At 34.7% G+C, this 13,585-nt stretch overlaps 1 protein-coding gene and 1 non-coding gene across 2 annotated transcripts in view; both read left to right on the forward strand.

Moving 5' to 3' along the window:
* LOC123700412 (armadillo repeat-containing protein 2) overlaps positions 1-12,572 on the forward strand; it is a 35,343-nt gene extending 22,771 nt beyond the window's left edge. The window contains exons 3-21 of the mRNA XM_045647621.1: positions 1,908-2,040; positions 2,351-2,483; positions 2,783-2,909; positions 3,125-3,232; positions 4,186-4,324; positions 4,617-4,821; positions 4,985-5,087; positions 5,546-5,718; positions 6,226-6,422; positions 6,889-7,057; positions 7,378-7,492; positions 7,572-7,621; positions 7,706-7,837; positions 8,079-8,235; positions 8,702-8,845; positions 9,156-9,389; positions 11,222-11,298; positions 11,553-11,677; positions 12,120-12,572. Coding sequence (XP_045503577.1) covers positions 1,908-2,040; positions 2,351-2,483; positions 2,783-2,909; positions 3,125-3,232; positions 4,186-4,324; positions 4,617-4,821; positions 4,985-5,087; positions 5,546-5,718; positions 6,226-6,422; positions 6,889-7,057; positions 7,378-7,492; positions 7,572-7,621; positions 7,706-7,837; positions 8,079-8,235; positions 8,702-8,845; positions 9,156-9,389; positions 11,222-11,298; positions 11,553-11,677; positions 12,120-12,279 — 2,681 coding nt within the window. The 3' untranslated portion in view covers positions 12,280-12,572. The remainder of the gene's footprint in view (positions 1-1,907; positions 2,041-2,350; positions 2,484-2,782; positions 2,910-3,124; positions 3,233-4,185; positions 4,325-4,616; positions 4,822-4,984; positions 5,088-5,545; positions 5,719-6,225; positions 6,423-6,888; positions 7,058-7,377; positions 7,493-7,571; positions 7,622-7,705; positions 7,838-8,078; positions 8,236-8,701; positions 8,846-9,155; positions 9,390-11,221; positions 11,299-11,552; positions 11,678-12,119) is intronic.
* Positions 11,042-11,113, forward strand: Trnaw-cca. The gene has a single exon. It is a non-coding gene; the product is annotated as a tRNA-Trp (tRNA).
* Positions 12,573-13,585: the final 1,013 nt, after the last annotated feature.

Here is a 13,585-nt window from a genome sequence, read left to right on the forward strand (position 1 = left end):
CTTGCTTGCTTATAATACATTACCTACTTAATGGTAGTATTACGAAAATGTAAATACCTAATCGAACCAGAATGAGATGTAATATGTTGCAATTGCATATATAATTATATAGGTAGTTATAGCTGTTTATAGTTTCAAGAATGTTATTTGGCTTAAAAACCCAAAAATATCAAATAAGGTAGCAGTCAAGGTACCTAGGTATTATAGAAATATGCGGAAAACACCTTGCTACTTTATTTTTAAGTAGAAAATACTTGATATAATATCTAGTACTTAACTTACCTTTTTACTTCCTTTTACATTGTGCATTCTGTATATTTTTGCGAAATAGGTACACCATGCTGGTATTTTGTAATTTCATACAGGTTCGATATTTTAAATGTATTTTTAACTAGCTTTTCACCCGCGGCTTCGCCCGCGCAGTCAAAGAAAAACCCGCTTATTCCTATGTCCTTTCTCGGGTATCAAAATATCTATATACCAAATTTCATGCAAATTAATTCAGTAGTTAAGGCGTGATTAAGTAACAGACAGACAGACAGAGTTACTTTCGCATTTATAATATTTGTATGGATTTTACAATATAGGTAAGTGCCTACTTAGTTACCTCATTAAATTATGTTCAGTCCTATTATTACATCACATCACCTTTTGTCTTTTGGAATCAGACGGTATTGGATGCCTTAGTTGATTACGCGATTTTAGATACATTCAAAAATAAAATAAATAGGTACCTGAAAAAGTATAGATTATACATAGTACTTATTTGTAGAGTATTAATATAGGTATATTTTTTATGAATAAAATGCTCTTTTTCCTTTATATGGAAACTAGCTTACAGCCCGCGGCTTCGCCCGCTCTGTCTAAAACCTAATAAATTAAATATACTTACCTACTTAAACCTTCCTCTTGAATCACTCTATCTATTAAAAAAACCGGATCAAAATCCATTGCGTTATTTTAAAGATTTAAGCATACAAAGGGACATAGGGACAGAAAAAGCGACTTTGTTTTAGTATACTATGTTTATGTAGTGATATTATAAAAATAACTTTGCCTTTCGCGATATCCACAACATCAAAGGTCAAATTTCAATGGCTTGTTATTCGTTTCCAAGGAGGCACTCAGCTTTTATACAAGTTTCATTTTAATTAGCTTTCTGTCGTCTATTTATTAATAACACTAATAATCTTCTGTGTGTTCTGTATGTGAATAGAATTGGTTTGAGAGACATGGATTATATAATTTCATCGATTTTAAGATCAGGTGCAGTTATTGATTTTATTTCACTGTTGTTACGTTTGAGCACAGAATAGTCGGTAGCTAACGATATTGTGAGTTCAATTTACGTAACAATAAAGACAGGTAAAAAATAATTTTCCGAAATTTGTTTACGTCCGCGTCGTTCCTCTAAAGAAATTAAAAATATTTTTTTTTTCAAAAAGGCGGAAGTTTGATGTCTAATTGAGAAGTACCAAATCGGACTTCTGAATACGGACAAATGTCTACATTACGATAATTTTACAATTTGAAATGGTATGAATATATAAATGAATATTCTTAAATTTATAAATACTGATCGACATGAAAAATTATTACACATGCCACAAATGCTGTATCAAAATTACTATTTCTCCTAATTATATACATACTTGTATTATTGTCTTGTACTTATCTTAATGTATTAAATAAAATATCTACGTATTAAGTACATAATATTAACTAATATTAATCCCTTTATACAGCTAACACTTATCCTTTGCCTAAGGGGTCGCCTGGTTATAGAGATCACTCTGAAGTGATAAGGCCGCCCCATTATACATATTAAAGCTGTATGAGATTTACTTCTCAATTTTATAAAAATATGTATCATAAAGTGTTAAATAAATAAATAATAATAATTCCAGAGATGAGTCCAAGTGGATCAAGCCTGGGCGCGCTTCGCCCGCTTCGCACACGCCGTCCGTTCACACCGCGCGAACCGCAGCGGACACTGTTCAACGAACGCACGAAGAAGAACAGACCGCCTAGTTCTTTTGAGTTAGTTCATTTATATAAAACTAAGCAAATGCGAAAATAAACGAAAAAAATATGAGTTACTTTCAAAATTCACAACTTCCCAAATATCTTTATTTTTGGTACTTACCTACATACATAACTAACTACTTTCTGCCTGGACATTTTAACGAAAAGCATTTTGTTTCCTGAAGTATCCAAAAGATTATAAAGGGAAGAACTATTACAAAATTAAAAAAGATGCTCTCAATAAAAACCTATGCAACTGCATCATTTAAATCGCTTGTTAGAGCATTGTTTTTTTTAATTATAAAACACCTTAATCTTTTCTCAGTCTCAAATACATGACATTAGCTGAAAGCACGGAAGAGCTGGTGTCTTCAGGGGCATGCATCGCGGGGCTCGACGACGATGATCTCACACTGATAAACGATACACATAATGATATTATGAAGAAAAAATCTTTGGTTCGTTTTATACTTATTTTAATACCAAATACTTGATAGAAATGTCCATTGAAAATTTGTAAAGGAAATCTTTGTATAGTTATGTTTCTGAAAATATGTTTATGTGTTATATTCCTAAAATTTTTAATATTAATTTGGACATTTCTTACTTTTCCCATTCCTTTGTTTACTGGGATTGCTCAAATACTTCTTATACTTACCTACCTCAATTTAATTGTTATTAAATCAAAAGTTTTTTTAGATTGCTCGAAAGGTTAGAGCTAATTTAAAATTTATTTATTGAATAATTCATATTTAAGAATCGCAACAAAATAGCACCACTGGATAAAACAAACACAGAATGGAGCGGTTTCCCAAAGTTACCACATCTCAGTGGTAAGAGTAAACCCTTGCATCGGAGGAATACGACTTCTAACAGTGAAAGTAGTAAGTAGTAATCTTCGAATTTTACACTAAAATCGACGAATGTTGAATTAAATATCGTCCAATAAAACTTGGTGATGTAGAAAAGAAAAATAATTGGAATAGTAAAGTTGACTTTTATAACTTAAAAATATCAAAATAAGTAAGTAGTAGTAGTATGATATTTTTATTTTTTTTTAAACTCTTTTTTAAAACTTTTGTGAATTGAAAATTTTCAGTAAACTCTTTTGAGAGTGATCTTTCACAAGCAATTTCAACGAAACCAATTGGATCTTCATCCGGAGACGCTACATACTACAACACACAGAGTTTTCTACCAAACAAATGTAAGAAATAAGAAATATTATGATTTTAATTTTACTTTACATTCACAGTGCGATTTTTTCTTAATTATTTTATTAACCATGTTAAATTAATTCGAAAATAGCTGTTTATTTTTGAATTAACGTATTTATTGGCTTAAGATTTTCTGTAATTTAAAAAGCATTCACAATTTTTTTTGCTTTAGTTTATTAATTTTGAAAAAATAATCAAATGCTTATTTAAAAATAAATTTATAATAAAAGGACAATGGGAAACAAATGTATGGAGTCTGGGCCCACCCCGCAATAGTAACATGTGATATACCATTGCATAGGGCTTTTTAAGCGGAACATTATTTATTATTACAACTATGGTCAAATGTTAGTACTTTCGGCGTCTTAAAGTATTTTAAGCTAACTTATTATTTATGGATTTTTATAAGGTACAATGGTAATAATACACGTATTTCACTTTAAATAAGATTTATTCGTCGTCCTGTACATCGATAACAATTACATCGTTTAAAAAAGCCACGGGGGCCAGGAATGGTTGATATCTCCCAACTCCTAGGTACCAAATCAAAGATATTATATGAGCGCAAGTACCTACAGTTCGCCGTCCGGTCAAGCAGTACAATAATATTGTGTTATCACGTTTCTTCCAACTTGGTTTCGATCAATTAATACGGTAAATTATAATATAATTATTACGGTAATTAATAATTTACATGTAATACGGTTCTAACACTATTCGGTAATATATTGAAGTAAACTACGATAATTAATTGCAGGGATTGGGATCGCTTTTATGACAGTATAACTCCGAAAGTACTGACTTTTAACCTTTGATGTAATACTAAGTTTTATTCGGTACCTATAAAAATACCAATTCATTCATGAGTTTCTCACTTCTATTGAGAATGAGTTTCTCACTTCTATTGAGAGGTGGGCCCACCATTACTCATTGTCCTTTACAGTGCTAAGTCCAGAAAAAAGAAGACAGTTCGCGATGGGCAAGTCTGCGTCATGTGACATCAGTATGGGGGAACTGGGCGACGTTGGAATCAAACAGATTGCCGTACAACTACCGAAAACTAGATATGATAATTATGATAAGTGAGTGATTTTAAGACGTTAATTTTTAATAGTACAATGTTTAGTGTGAAATCATTTAGAGCATTTCAAAAAAAAAAAATTTTGTCTTTTCTGACAATATTTTCAATAAATTTCAATTTTGTTCAAACAAAACTAACTACAAAGTGAACGAAACAGTTACATGAACGTTTTAGCTGGAGAATATGAAATTTCATAATCTTGAATCATTATTATTTCCAACTCTAGCATAAAAATACCTACTTGCGTTACTATTACAACAGATACAGATACCTAAATTATAAACTTCTTCCAGAATGACGGTTCTAGAACTTTCCGAAGCGTTGTCACAAAAGAGCCGCGATATGGAACGTACACTGGAACTACTAAAAGCGTTACAGAAGAAGATTGAGGTTTCGACACCAACGAATAATTTGCTAGAAGTGGTGTTGAGATCTCTGTACACTCATATAGATGAGGACGATGAAGTACTGGTGGCTATTGCGAGAGCTATGCTTACGGTAAGTTTTTCTTTCGTAACTTTAAAGATTTTATTAATTTGAAAAACATACAAAAATATTTGGATAGGAACTTTACAGATGGAATTTTAGTCAAGTACATATTTTTAGTTTGATATTTTATTTCCACTATAACGGGTATAATAATGTAGTTATGTGTTTCCAGGTGCGCGTAACAGGACCTCACCTTGCAGCTGCCTGCAAATTGGTGTTCAAAATTGCCAGGAATGATAAAAATGACCATTTCTTTAAGAATAGCAATCTTTTAGGTACTTGATTTTAATTTCAGACCATTATTTTAGTAATTCCTTCGTTATCACTTTAGCTTTATTTCATATTTTATTGTTACCTACTCCGCTAGCTTATCCTTAACCACTGATTTGGAAAAGTGCTTTATAACATTAGAACACATTATGGAGGTCCGTAATATACGCGGGCGCGATTTGTTGATCATATTTCCTTTCTCACACATTTCACTCTCATGTGACTAATAACAGTGGTCAATGTGGACATTTTTGCTCGATCGAATTTTATTACCAAACATTCCTTTTACGCGTTGATTTATCTTATGATGTCACACATCTATACGTATAACACTAATACCTACCTACAGCTATCCTTTGAACTTTGGTAGAATACGATCATGTACTGTTTTTCATGTCTTTCTGTAAATATCATTTGTGTTTTCGATAAATGTATTTTATTATTATTACTAATAAACCACCAGAACTGGTGGTGGAGGGCTGCGGCCGCGCCGAGCCGCTCACGGAGAGCGAGTGCTGCGTGTACGCGGCGGGCGCGCTGCGGTTCCTCGCGCTGGAGCCGGCGCTCTGCGCGCTCGCGCACCGCGCCGGCGCGCTTCACCTGGCCTCGCTGCACCTCAAGATACTCAACACCGCCGTGAGTGTACCACATACACACGACATTACACACACAATTTTTATTATTATTATTTGTAATATTTTATTCTGCTTAAAGTTACAGTAAAAACAAGAAAACACACTTATCTTTATCACTAGCTGTGCTCCGCAGTTTAACCCGTATTGCTCCGCTCCTGTTAGTCTTAGCGTGATGATATATATAGCCTTCCTCGATAAACGGGCTATCTAACACCGAAAGATGTCACGAAAGACACCAGTAGTTCCTGTATTAGCGCGTTCAAACAAACAAACAAACTATTCAGCTTTATAGTATTAGTATAGATTTTATTCTGCTTAAAGTTACAGTAAAAACAAGCACAATGCAAACAAAATGCACGCTAATCTTAATAAATCAATAAATATCAATAAATCTAACTAAATTAAATCACAGGATTTGATCGTACCTACACATACAGAATTTGTGATACCGTGAAGGCGTGAACAAAAATAAAATCCATTTGAACAATTCAAACTTAACTCTCAACAGAAAGCAGAACGTCCGCGCCACGTGTCGGAACAAGCAATACACGCGCTATACCAAGTAACAGGCGCGCTTCGAAACCTTGCGAATGCAACAGAGTATGCCTGCTCGTTCGTATCGAGCGGCGCGCTCGCTGAGCTGCTCGCGGCGCTGCGCCTGCACACTGATAGGGACGTACTCACTAATGTTGCGAGGTGTCTTAGGTAAGGGTATACTGGGGACTATTGTTACAGATATCTACGCTCTAAAGCTACAATATTAAAAATGTTTTCAATGGTAATTTTATTATTTCAGTTGATTTAGAGTCTTTCTCAATCAAACCATATTCGATAAAATCTCAATACTTTTTTATTTTTATCCCGATAAGTTGAAATATCTCGACAGCCTTATCGCTGATTCGGTTCTCATAATACCTATGACATAGGTTACACGCTCAGTCTGGCGTCAGTTCAGTCCATCAGTCTGCTCAGAATGACCAGAGAATTATCGTCTAACCGGTTGACTGACGGACTGATGGTTCAGAATACCCGTGTTTTTCATCCATCATTCTGGCATCAGTCTAAGCCGGATCAAACTGATGGACTGAACTGACGCCAGACTGAGCGTGTAACCTATGAATAAAACAATTTTTTCGATTCCTCCAAAAATTCCCAATTATTCAACCCCCAGCGTGCTATCAGCGCTCGACGCGTGTTGCGAGTGGCTGTGCGCACACCCGCGCAGTGCTAACGCATTACTCTCAGCGCTCGCGGCGTGTGCGTCCCGCGCGCCGCTCGCTGTGCGACTGGCGTATACGCTCGGTAATATGGCCGCCGCGGACGAGACGGCTAGAATACGGGTGTGTGAACTACCCTACAATTTTTAAGTAGCCATTATTACGTTATTTTGACGTTTTGCGTGTGTGTTTAACAGGTAAAGCAAAAACAACAAATATATTAAAAAATTGAAGTTCACACACATCAGGAGCTACAAAACTGTAGATGAAATATAAAATTCATTAGACTTTTGAAACGGTTTCATCTTATGAATATTTTAAAAGGACTCTCCAGCAAAAACATGTTTTACAAAATTTTCCGCAGATCATAATGGCTAAATAGTAAATATGTGTCATCTCACTATTAAGCTTTTTTATTTTTTAACATGCTTTTTATGGCACAGATATACAATGAAGACAACAGCATAGATGTGTTATTAACAATTTTGGAATCATACACAAAACGTAACATGAACGACGCACGGGATCTTAATTCAGATCCAGACCTGCATTTAGTAGGCAAGTATCTCTAATGTCATTAATTAAATAATAAAAATATAACTTTAAGAAAAAATAAGGCTAATAAATAACTTTTTAGGTTCTGACCTAGGCGGGTCAGATGGATCTAACGAAGATATGCTAATCAAGGTAATTTAATAAATGATTAAGTATCTGATAATTTTTCGTTGTTCATTATAAACTTACAAAAACAATAATCTAATACATTTTCAGACAGTAAGAATCGTAGCGAACTTATGTCTTGCTGAGAATGTTGGGAAAAGTATAGCGGAGTCACACGCGGAAAGGACAATTCGGGCTCTTTTGGCTTGTTTAGATGTAGCTCAAAAATCTTTGAACAATGAGGTAATTTATTTTTTGTATTTTATGACATATGATGTGTATTACAATTCATACTGTAATATCTAAATTGAGGGTACTTCACTGTGTGTTTCTAATTTTTTTACGAACAAAAGGGAGGCGCTTTACCACGGTTTCGACATATAATTTTAAACTTGTCATGTATTTTTTTATTATTTTTAATGTATGTATTTTAGTAAGTGTACACAAGCCTTTTTTTATATATAACAATCATTGAAACTTGTAGTCATCAGAAGAACCAGAAAGTGAGACCCAATCCCAGTGCGAAAGACAAGACGAGTTAGCAATGGCAGCGCTGGCCACACTCAACAATGTGACGTTCTACTTGGAGCCACCACCGTCGCCGAGACGTATAGATGACACGTTGGATTTATTGTGTAAAGGTTTGTACATGGTTGTATTTCTAAAAATATATCTTGGAAATAGATTTACAAACAGGGGTAGTTTTTTGTATTTGTTTTGTCCATTTTACTTTGTCATCTTGATAAATATTTTCTGTCTATTATAAAAGTATTTTATTCAGCTCAAGAAAGGTTGGGGGATAATTGATATGTCTTATTCCAGTGTGGGATGTGGGAGAGTGACAGGCTTCGTCATGTAAATAAATTACAAGCTTCGTGGGTATCTGACTAGTATTACTAGGCGTTATGGATTGTGGTGATCACTTGATTCAAGTGACCCACCTACTCATTTGCTTGCTCAATATTGGGAGAAGCCTCTGGCTCCTGAGACACAGTTTAAAACTAGTTCGGGAGCCAAAGGATTCATTATTTTGACCTGTGTAATTATGTCAATAGAGAATTTTATTATTTATTATTATTAATTTGAATTTGGAATGCCCTGTACCAGCCACATGCGTATGGGCCCGTGGTTCAGGGCCGGCGGCGTGCGAGGCGCTGCGTGCGCTTGGCAACCTGTCGCGGTCGGCGCGCGCTGCGCAGGTGCTCGTGCTGGAGGGCGCGCTTGATGTGCTTCCAGCCTTCCACACGCATGGTGAGATTCATTTTACTAAAGTTTTAAAATGTTCAAGCGGATATTGTATTGTATTTAAAATCGTATTTGTTTAGTTTATACAATAAAGTGAGCTTAATTTCTTAATAAGCTTGTGAAATTGTTCATGGTATTATTATGATCAACGCCGAATATAGGAAACTTATCTATAACATTTTACAAAATTGAATACCATAACTATACATACAAAAGTCCTAACGTCTGCATAATTTTTCATTATACGCATCATATCAAAATACGCGAGGCCTATTCTAACAACTATATCCTACCAACACACACATTCTATCTGCAGAGGATGGAAGCGTGCGTTGCGCAGCGGCCGGTCTGCTCGTAAACGTATGCGGAGCTGGCTGTGGGGCTGAAGCAGGTGCTCTATCCGCAGTCCAAGCGCTAACAGTTGCTGCGCAAGCTGCTGACGCACCAACAGCCGCGTTACTCGCACGTGCGCTGTGGAACGCGCATGCGCACAAACCGCTCGACGCGGATACCGTACAGCGCGCTAGTGATGCGCTCGCTGTGTTTATTGGTGTGTATATAATAATAATCGCTCCTTGCCGATTTCGGCTACAGCGACTGCTATGTATCGTGGTTACGGTTGGTCGTGCGCTCGGAGATGGCTAATGTAGCCAATTTTAGCGAGGAACGTGCGGTCACATTTAGGGCAGGTCAAAACACCTCCTTGATAATTATAATAAACTGCCACAGGTGGTCGGGCTTTGAGCTCATCGCGTTTGGCATCCAGATCCCTGCAACGATCTTCCTCGAAAGCTTTGATGTTTTGCTTTAACAGGTGTCTCCACTTTGAGCGATCATCAGCCAGAGATTCCCATCTGGAGGAATCGATGCCAGGTGTGTATCTAGTATAGTACTTTAGGTGAGGTTCCTAGTGAAAGTGTGCGGTGCGGGCTGTGGCGCTGAAGCGGGTGCTCTATCAGTACCTAGCTCAAGCGTTGACTGCCGCTCTACTAGCACGCATCCTGTGGAACGTACACGCAATAAAAAGGAAAAAAATTGAACTGAATGGTGAAAACAAAAGAACGAAATAATTTCTCATCTTTTAAAATTGCTTTTTATGCATATCTTACATTCAATCATCATTAAATTCAATTTCAATCATGAGTTGCAATTTCGCATAGCCTAGTAGCAATTTTTCCCGGTCTCCTCATAAATAGTGGAACTACCTATAGGTACCATTTGTATGAAACGAAGCATTTGACCCGTTACATACTTCGTGTTTTATTGTGTTTGAAGTTTAAATTATAAATCACGTTGTTTGAGAAATAATATTTAAATTAATAAATAAAAAATGAACTTACATATTAGATTTATGTTTTTATCATAATATTAAATCACATTATTATATAAAAATCTTCCTTAACCCATTATTTATTTATTCGTGGTAAACACGTAGATTTTCGGTTTTTGAATTGTAAAATGTAACTCTACCATGTGAGAAAATCTGCGGAAACCGTTATTGCGGTATTTGGTGTAAAATTAAATAGTTTTTCTTATGTACAAAAATAAACAACACATCGTTTATATTCACTGCATTTTTCTATTGAAATATTTAATAAATAAGAATTATAATCATTATTAATTACCTATAAGAGGTTGTGGCTCGTGGGTTTTACCATTTTACATTATTCTTATCATGATTCATTCATTAATTTGCTAATGACTTCTTTAAATTTGATATAATTTTCAAAGTGATATCCAATACGTAGTAACTCAGACCCCGGAACCACAGACACGACAATAGAAAATCTATTGTGTCTGGGACCGATCGGGCCTGTCAATTTACAGGAGGTACCTATCAAGGTATTTTATATTCGTTCAATCTATAGGTATTGTAATTTATAGGTCTACTATAATATTTGGCGAGGCCAAAGTCTTATATTATCTAATAATATAATAAACGTGTTTCATTACATTTATATTATTATCTACAGATAAATTTCCTTTACAAAATACAAATATCAACATAACGTAAAGTAATAATCACTCTTCATAAAAAAGAATAGCGTTCAAAATAGCACTTAGCCTCAGGTATTTATAATGTATGGCAATTCCCACTAACATTGTTTTCAGATAAAGCTATATTATATGCGTATAACAAGTACCTATATAATATCTATAGATATAGGAATATATTATACAATTTTAGTCTCTATATCACAGGACTCCGTGGCGCAACGGTAGCGCGTCTGACTCCAGATCAGAAGGTTGCGTGTTCAAATCACGTCGGGGTCAATGACTGTTTTTTTTTATTTGGAAAAAAAAGCAAGAAGGTTTAATTAAAAAAAAATTATTATTATTTTCAATTCTGACATTGTATTTCAATATTGGTTTCGTTTTCAGACGACGACTCGTTATTCAGTGTTTGTGAAGCGGCCTGCGTGGGCGAGCGGAGTGACGTATCTCTATCTAAACAACATGTAAGCGCTTTACTGTGATTTTAGAATTGTTTCATTTTATTTTTATTTTATCCGGAATAAATTTTTAAGTGGGGTAAAAGTTTAGTATAGGTCCAGGATTTTTCCAACAAACCTATTTTTAATACATTTTTTAATAGACTTAAATTACCTGCGTCGATTCATTGTTGCCTTCTATTGAAAATTGTAATTGTATTGTTTTTTCGTTTATGTACATAGTTAGTTATAAATTTATAATGATTATTATTTATCATCAGGTACAGTTTGCCATAAATCAAGAAAATGGTCTACAGTCTATTCAAGAGTCAATACAATCGAAACCAAAGAGTATGGAACACGATCTACATGATCCTAGTTCAGATGAAGATGCTGACAGGACTGGGTAATTTATTCAGATAATTTTACTACGTATTCTTTTCTTTAATTTCAAGTTGTTCCACGAAAACTTATTCAGCACCTACGTTTTTGACACCTTCGATACAGGAAATAGTATCTTCAGAATAATTTCTTGACATTCATCATAGTATTTATCCCATTAAATTCGGCTACAAATAATCCTATTAATCACCATCCTGACGTTTATAAAGTTAAAGATTCAAGAACAAATTAAAAATCTCTATCTCAAATTCAGATCAAAATCTCTATCTCTTATATCCCTGCATTAGAATCAAATTAGGCTATTGTCAATGAAGAAGGATCCCTATTCTTTGTTCTTAGAATAACAGGTATAATAATTAATATGATGATAAATAAATATGTTTTATTTCTATTTTTAGTATGTTTGACACAGCTATGTTAGTTCTATTTTTGTATGTTTGACACAGCTCCGGCGAAGACCTAGGTTTTGAAGATGGCGAGCTAGAAGATTGTGACTGCGAACCATGTAGACGACTAGCAGCTTGGGAAGAATTAGTAGGAGTTGCCATTCCCTTGTTGGAAAGACTGCGTCCGCCAAGAGCTGACGCGTCTGTGGGAACAGACTAGAACGTTCTAGAATGTTCTGGAAGCTTCCCGCCGCAAACAAATGCGTCTCTTCAACGTTTAATGTGTTCTAGAATGTTCTAGAAGCTTCCAGTCGCGAGCTGTCGCGACAAGAAAGCGACTGGAGTGTTCTAGAATGTTCAGAACGAGCTGACGCGATTGAGAGTCAACAAGAATGTTCTAGAAGGTTCTAGAGGCATCTCTCCGAGAAAAGATGCGTCTGGAATTTGGAAACCGTTTAGCATGAAGCTTTGTAGCATTGTAATTTGTATACGAATAAATGTTGTGATATGTGATTTGGGTTTTATTTCTGTACATTATCGATTATTGCGGGGATTCAGGATTGCCTTTACGACTTACGTATATCCTTTACTCCAAAATTGTTGTTTGAATGAATCCTCCATTTCCATTCCATAACCTTTTTATATAGAAAGTTATTGTATATGTATCAACTTAACAACAAATTATTTTTTAACCAGAGTAAAATTTTCTTTTGATTTCAATGATTCAGTGTACTGTGTAGACTCTACATACTACGAATATAAATTGTGCTATCACGAATTTTGAATTAGTTTAACACACACACACACACACACACACACACACAATAACGGCTGAATGTAACTAAGTTTTTTATTTTTATTATAGATAGTTGTATAAAATGAAAAAATCGCTAATAGGACGTCCACGGCGGTATCCCGGCAGTGGGGGTAAAATATAATATGGGCTGATAATAATGATAAAATGTATAAAATATAAATACATATTGCACATTAGGTTTTATATTTTTTAACTTTAATTCTTCTAGAAAATGCTAACCAAACTTAATTCATAAATAGCCATAAGTTGCAGTTCATGTAGAGTTCAAGAATAAGGTTGTCGACTTTCGTTTTCAAGGTCGACTTAATTCAGCTAACTTTACCACTTCGTTTCATAGAATAACCTTACATAAAATACGTAATAATAATAATCTACCTTTACGTAAACATTGTCAAGTGAAAAGTTTGATCGTCTTCGATTGTAAAGAATAAACTGAAAAACTACTTAAAGTGATACAAAAAATTCCTAAGGACTCAGAAAACCACTTATATAAAGTTTTATTTTTTATTTATTCTAAATCTAAAACATAATAGTAGTTTTAAAGATTTAAGCATAGGGACAGAAAAAGCGACTTTGTTTTATACTATGTAGTATAATATGGTATCTAGTGATGCCGAATCATCTAGCCCTAAATAAATGCATAACAGTCTAAATAAATAATTGTCGTTTAACAACATAGGGTAATTGCAGATATTACGTGTAAGTATAA

The sequence above is a fragment of the Colias croceus genome, chromosome 19 (assembly GCF_905220415.1).
Source record: "Colias croceus chromosome 19, ilColCroc2.1".
Classification (NCBI taxonomy): Eukaryota; Metazoa; Arthropoda; class Insecta; order Lepidoptera; family Pieridae; genus Colias; species Colias croceus.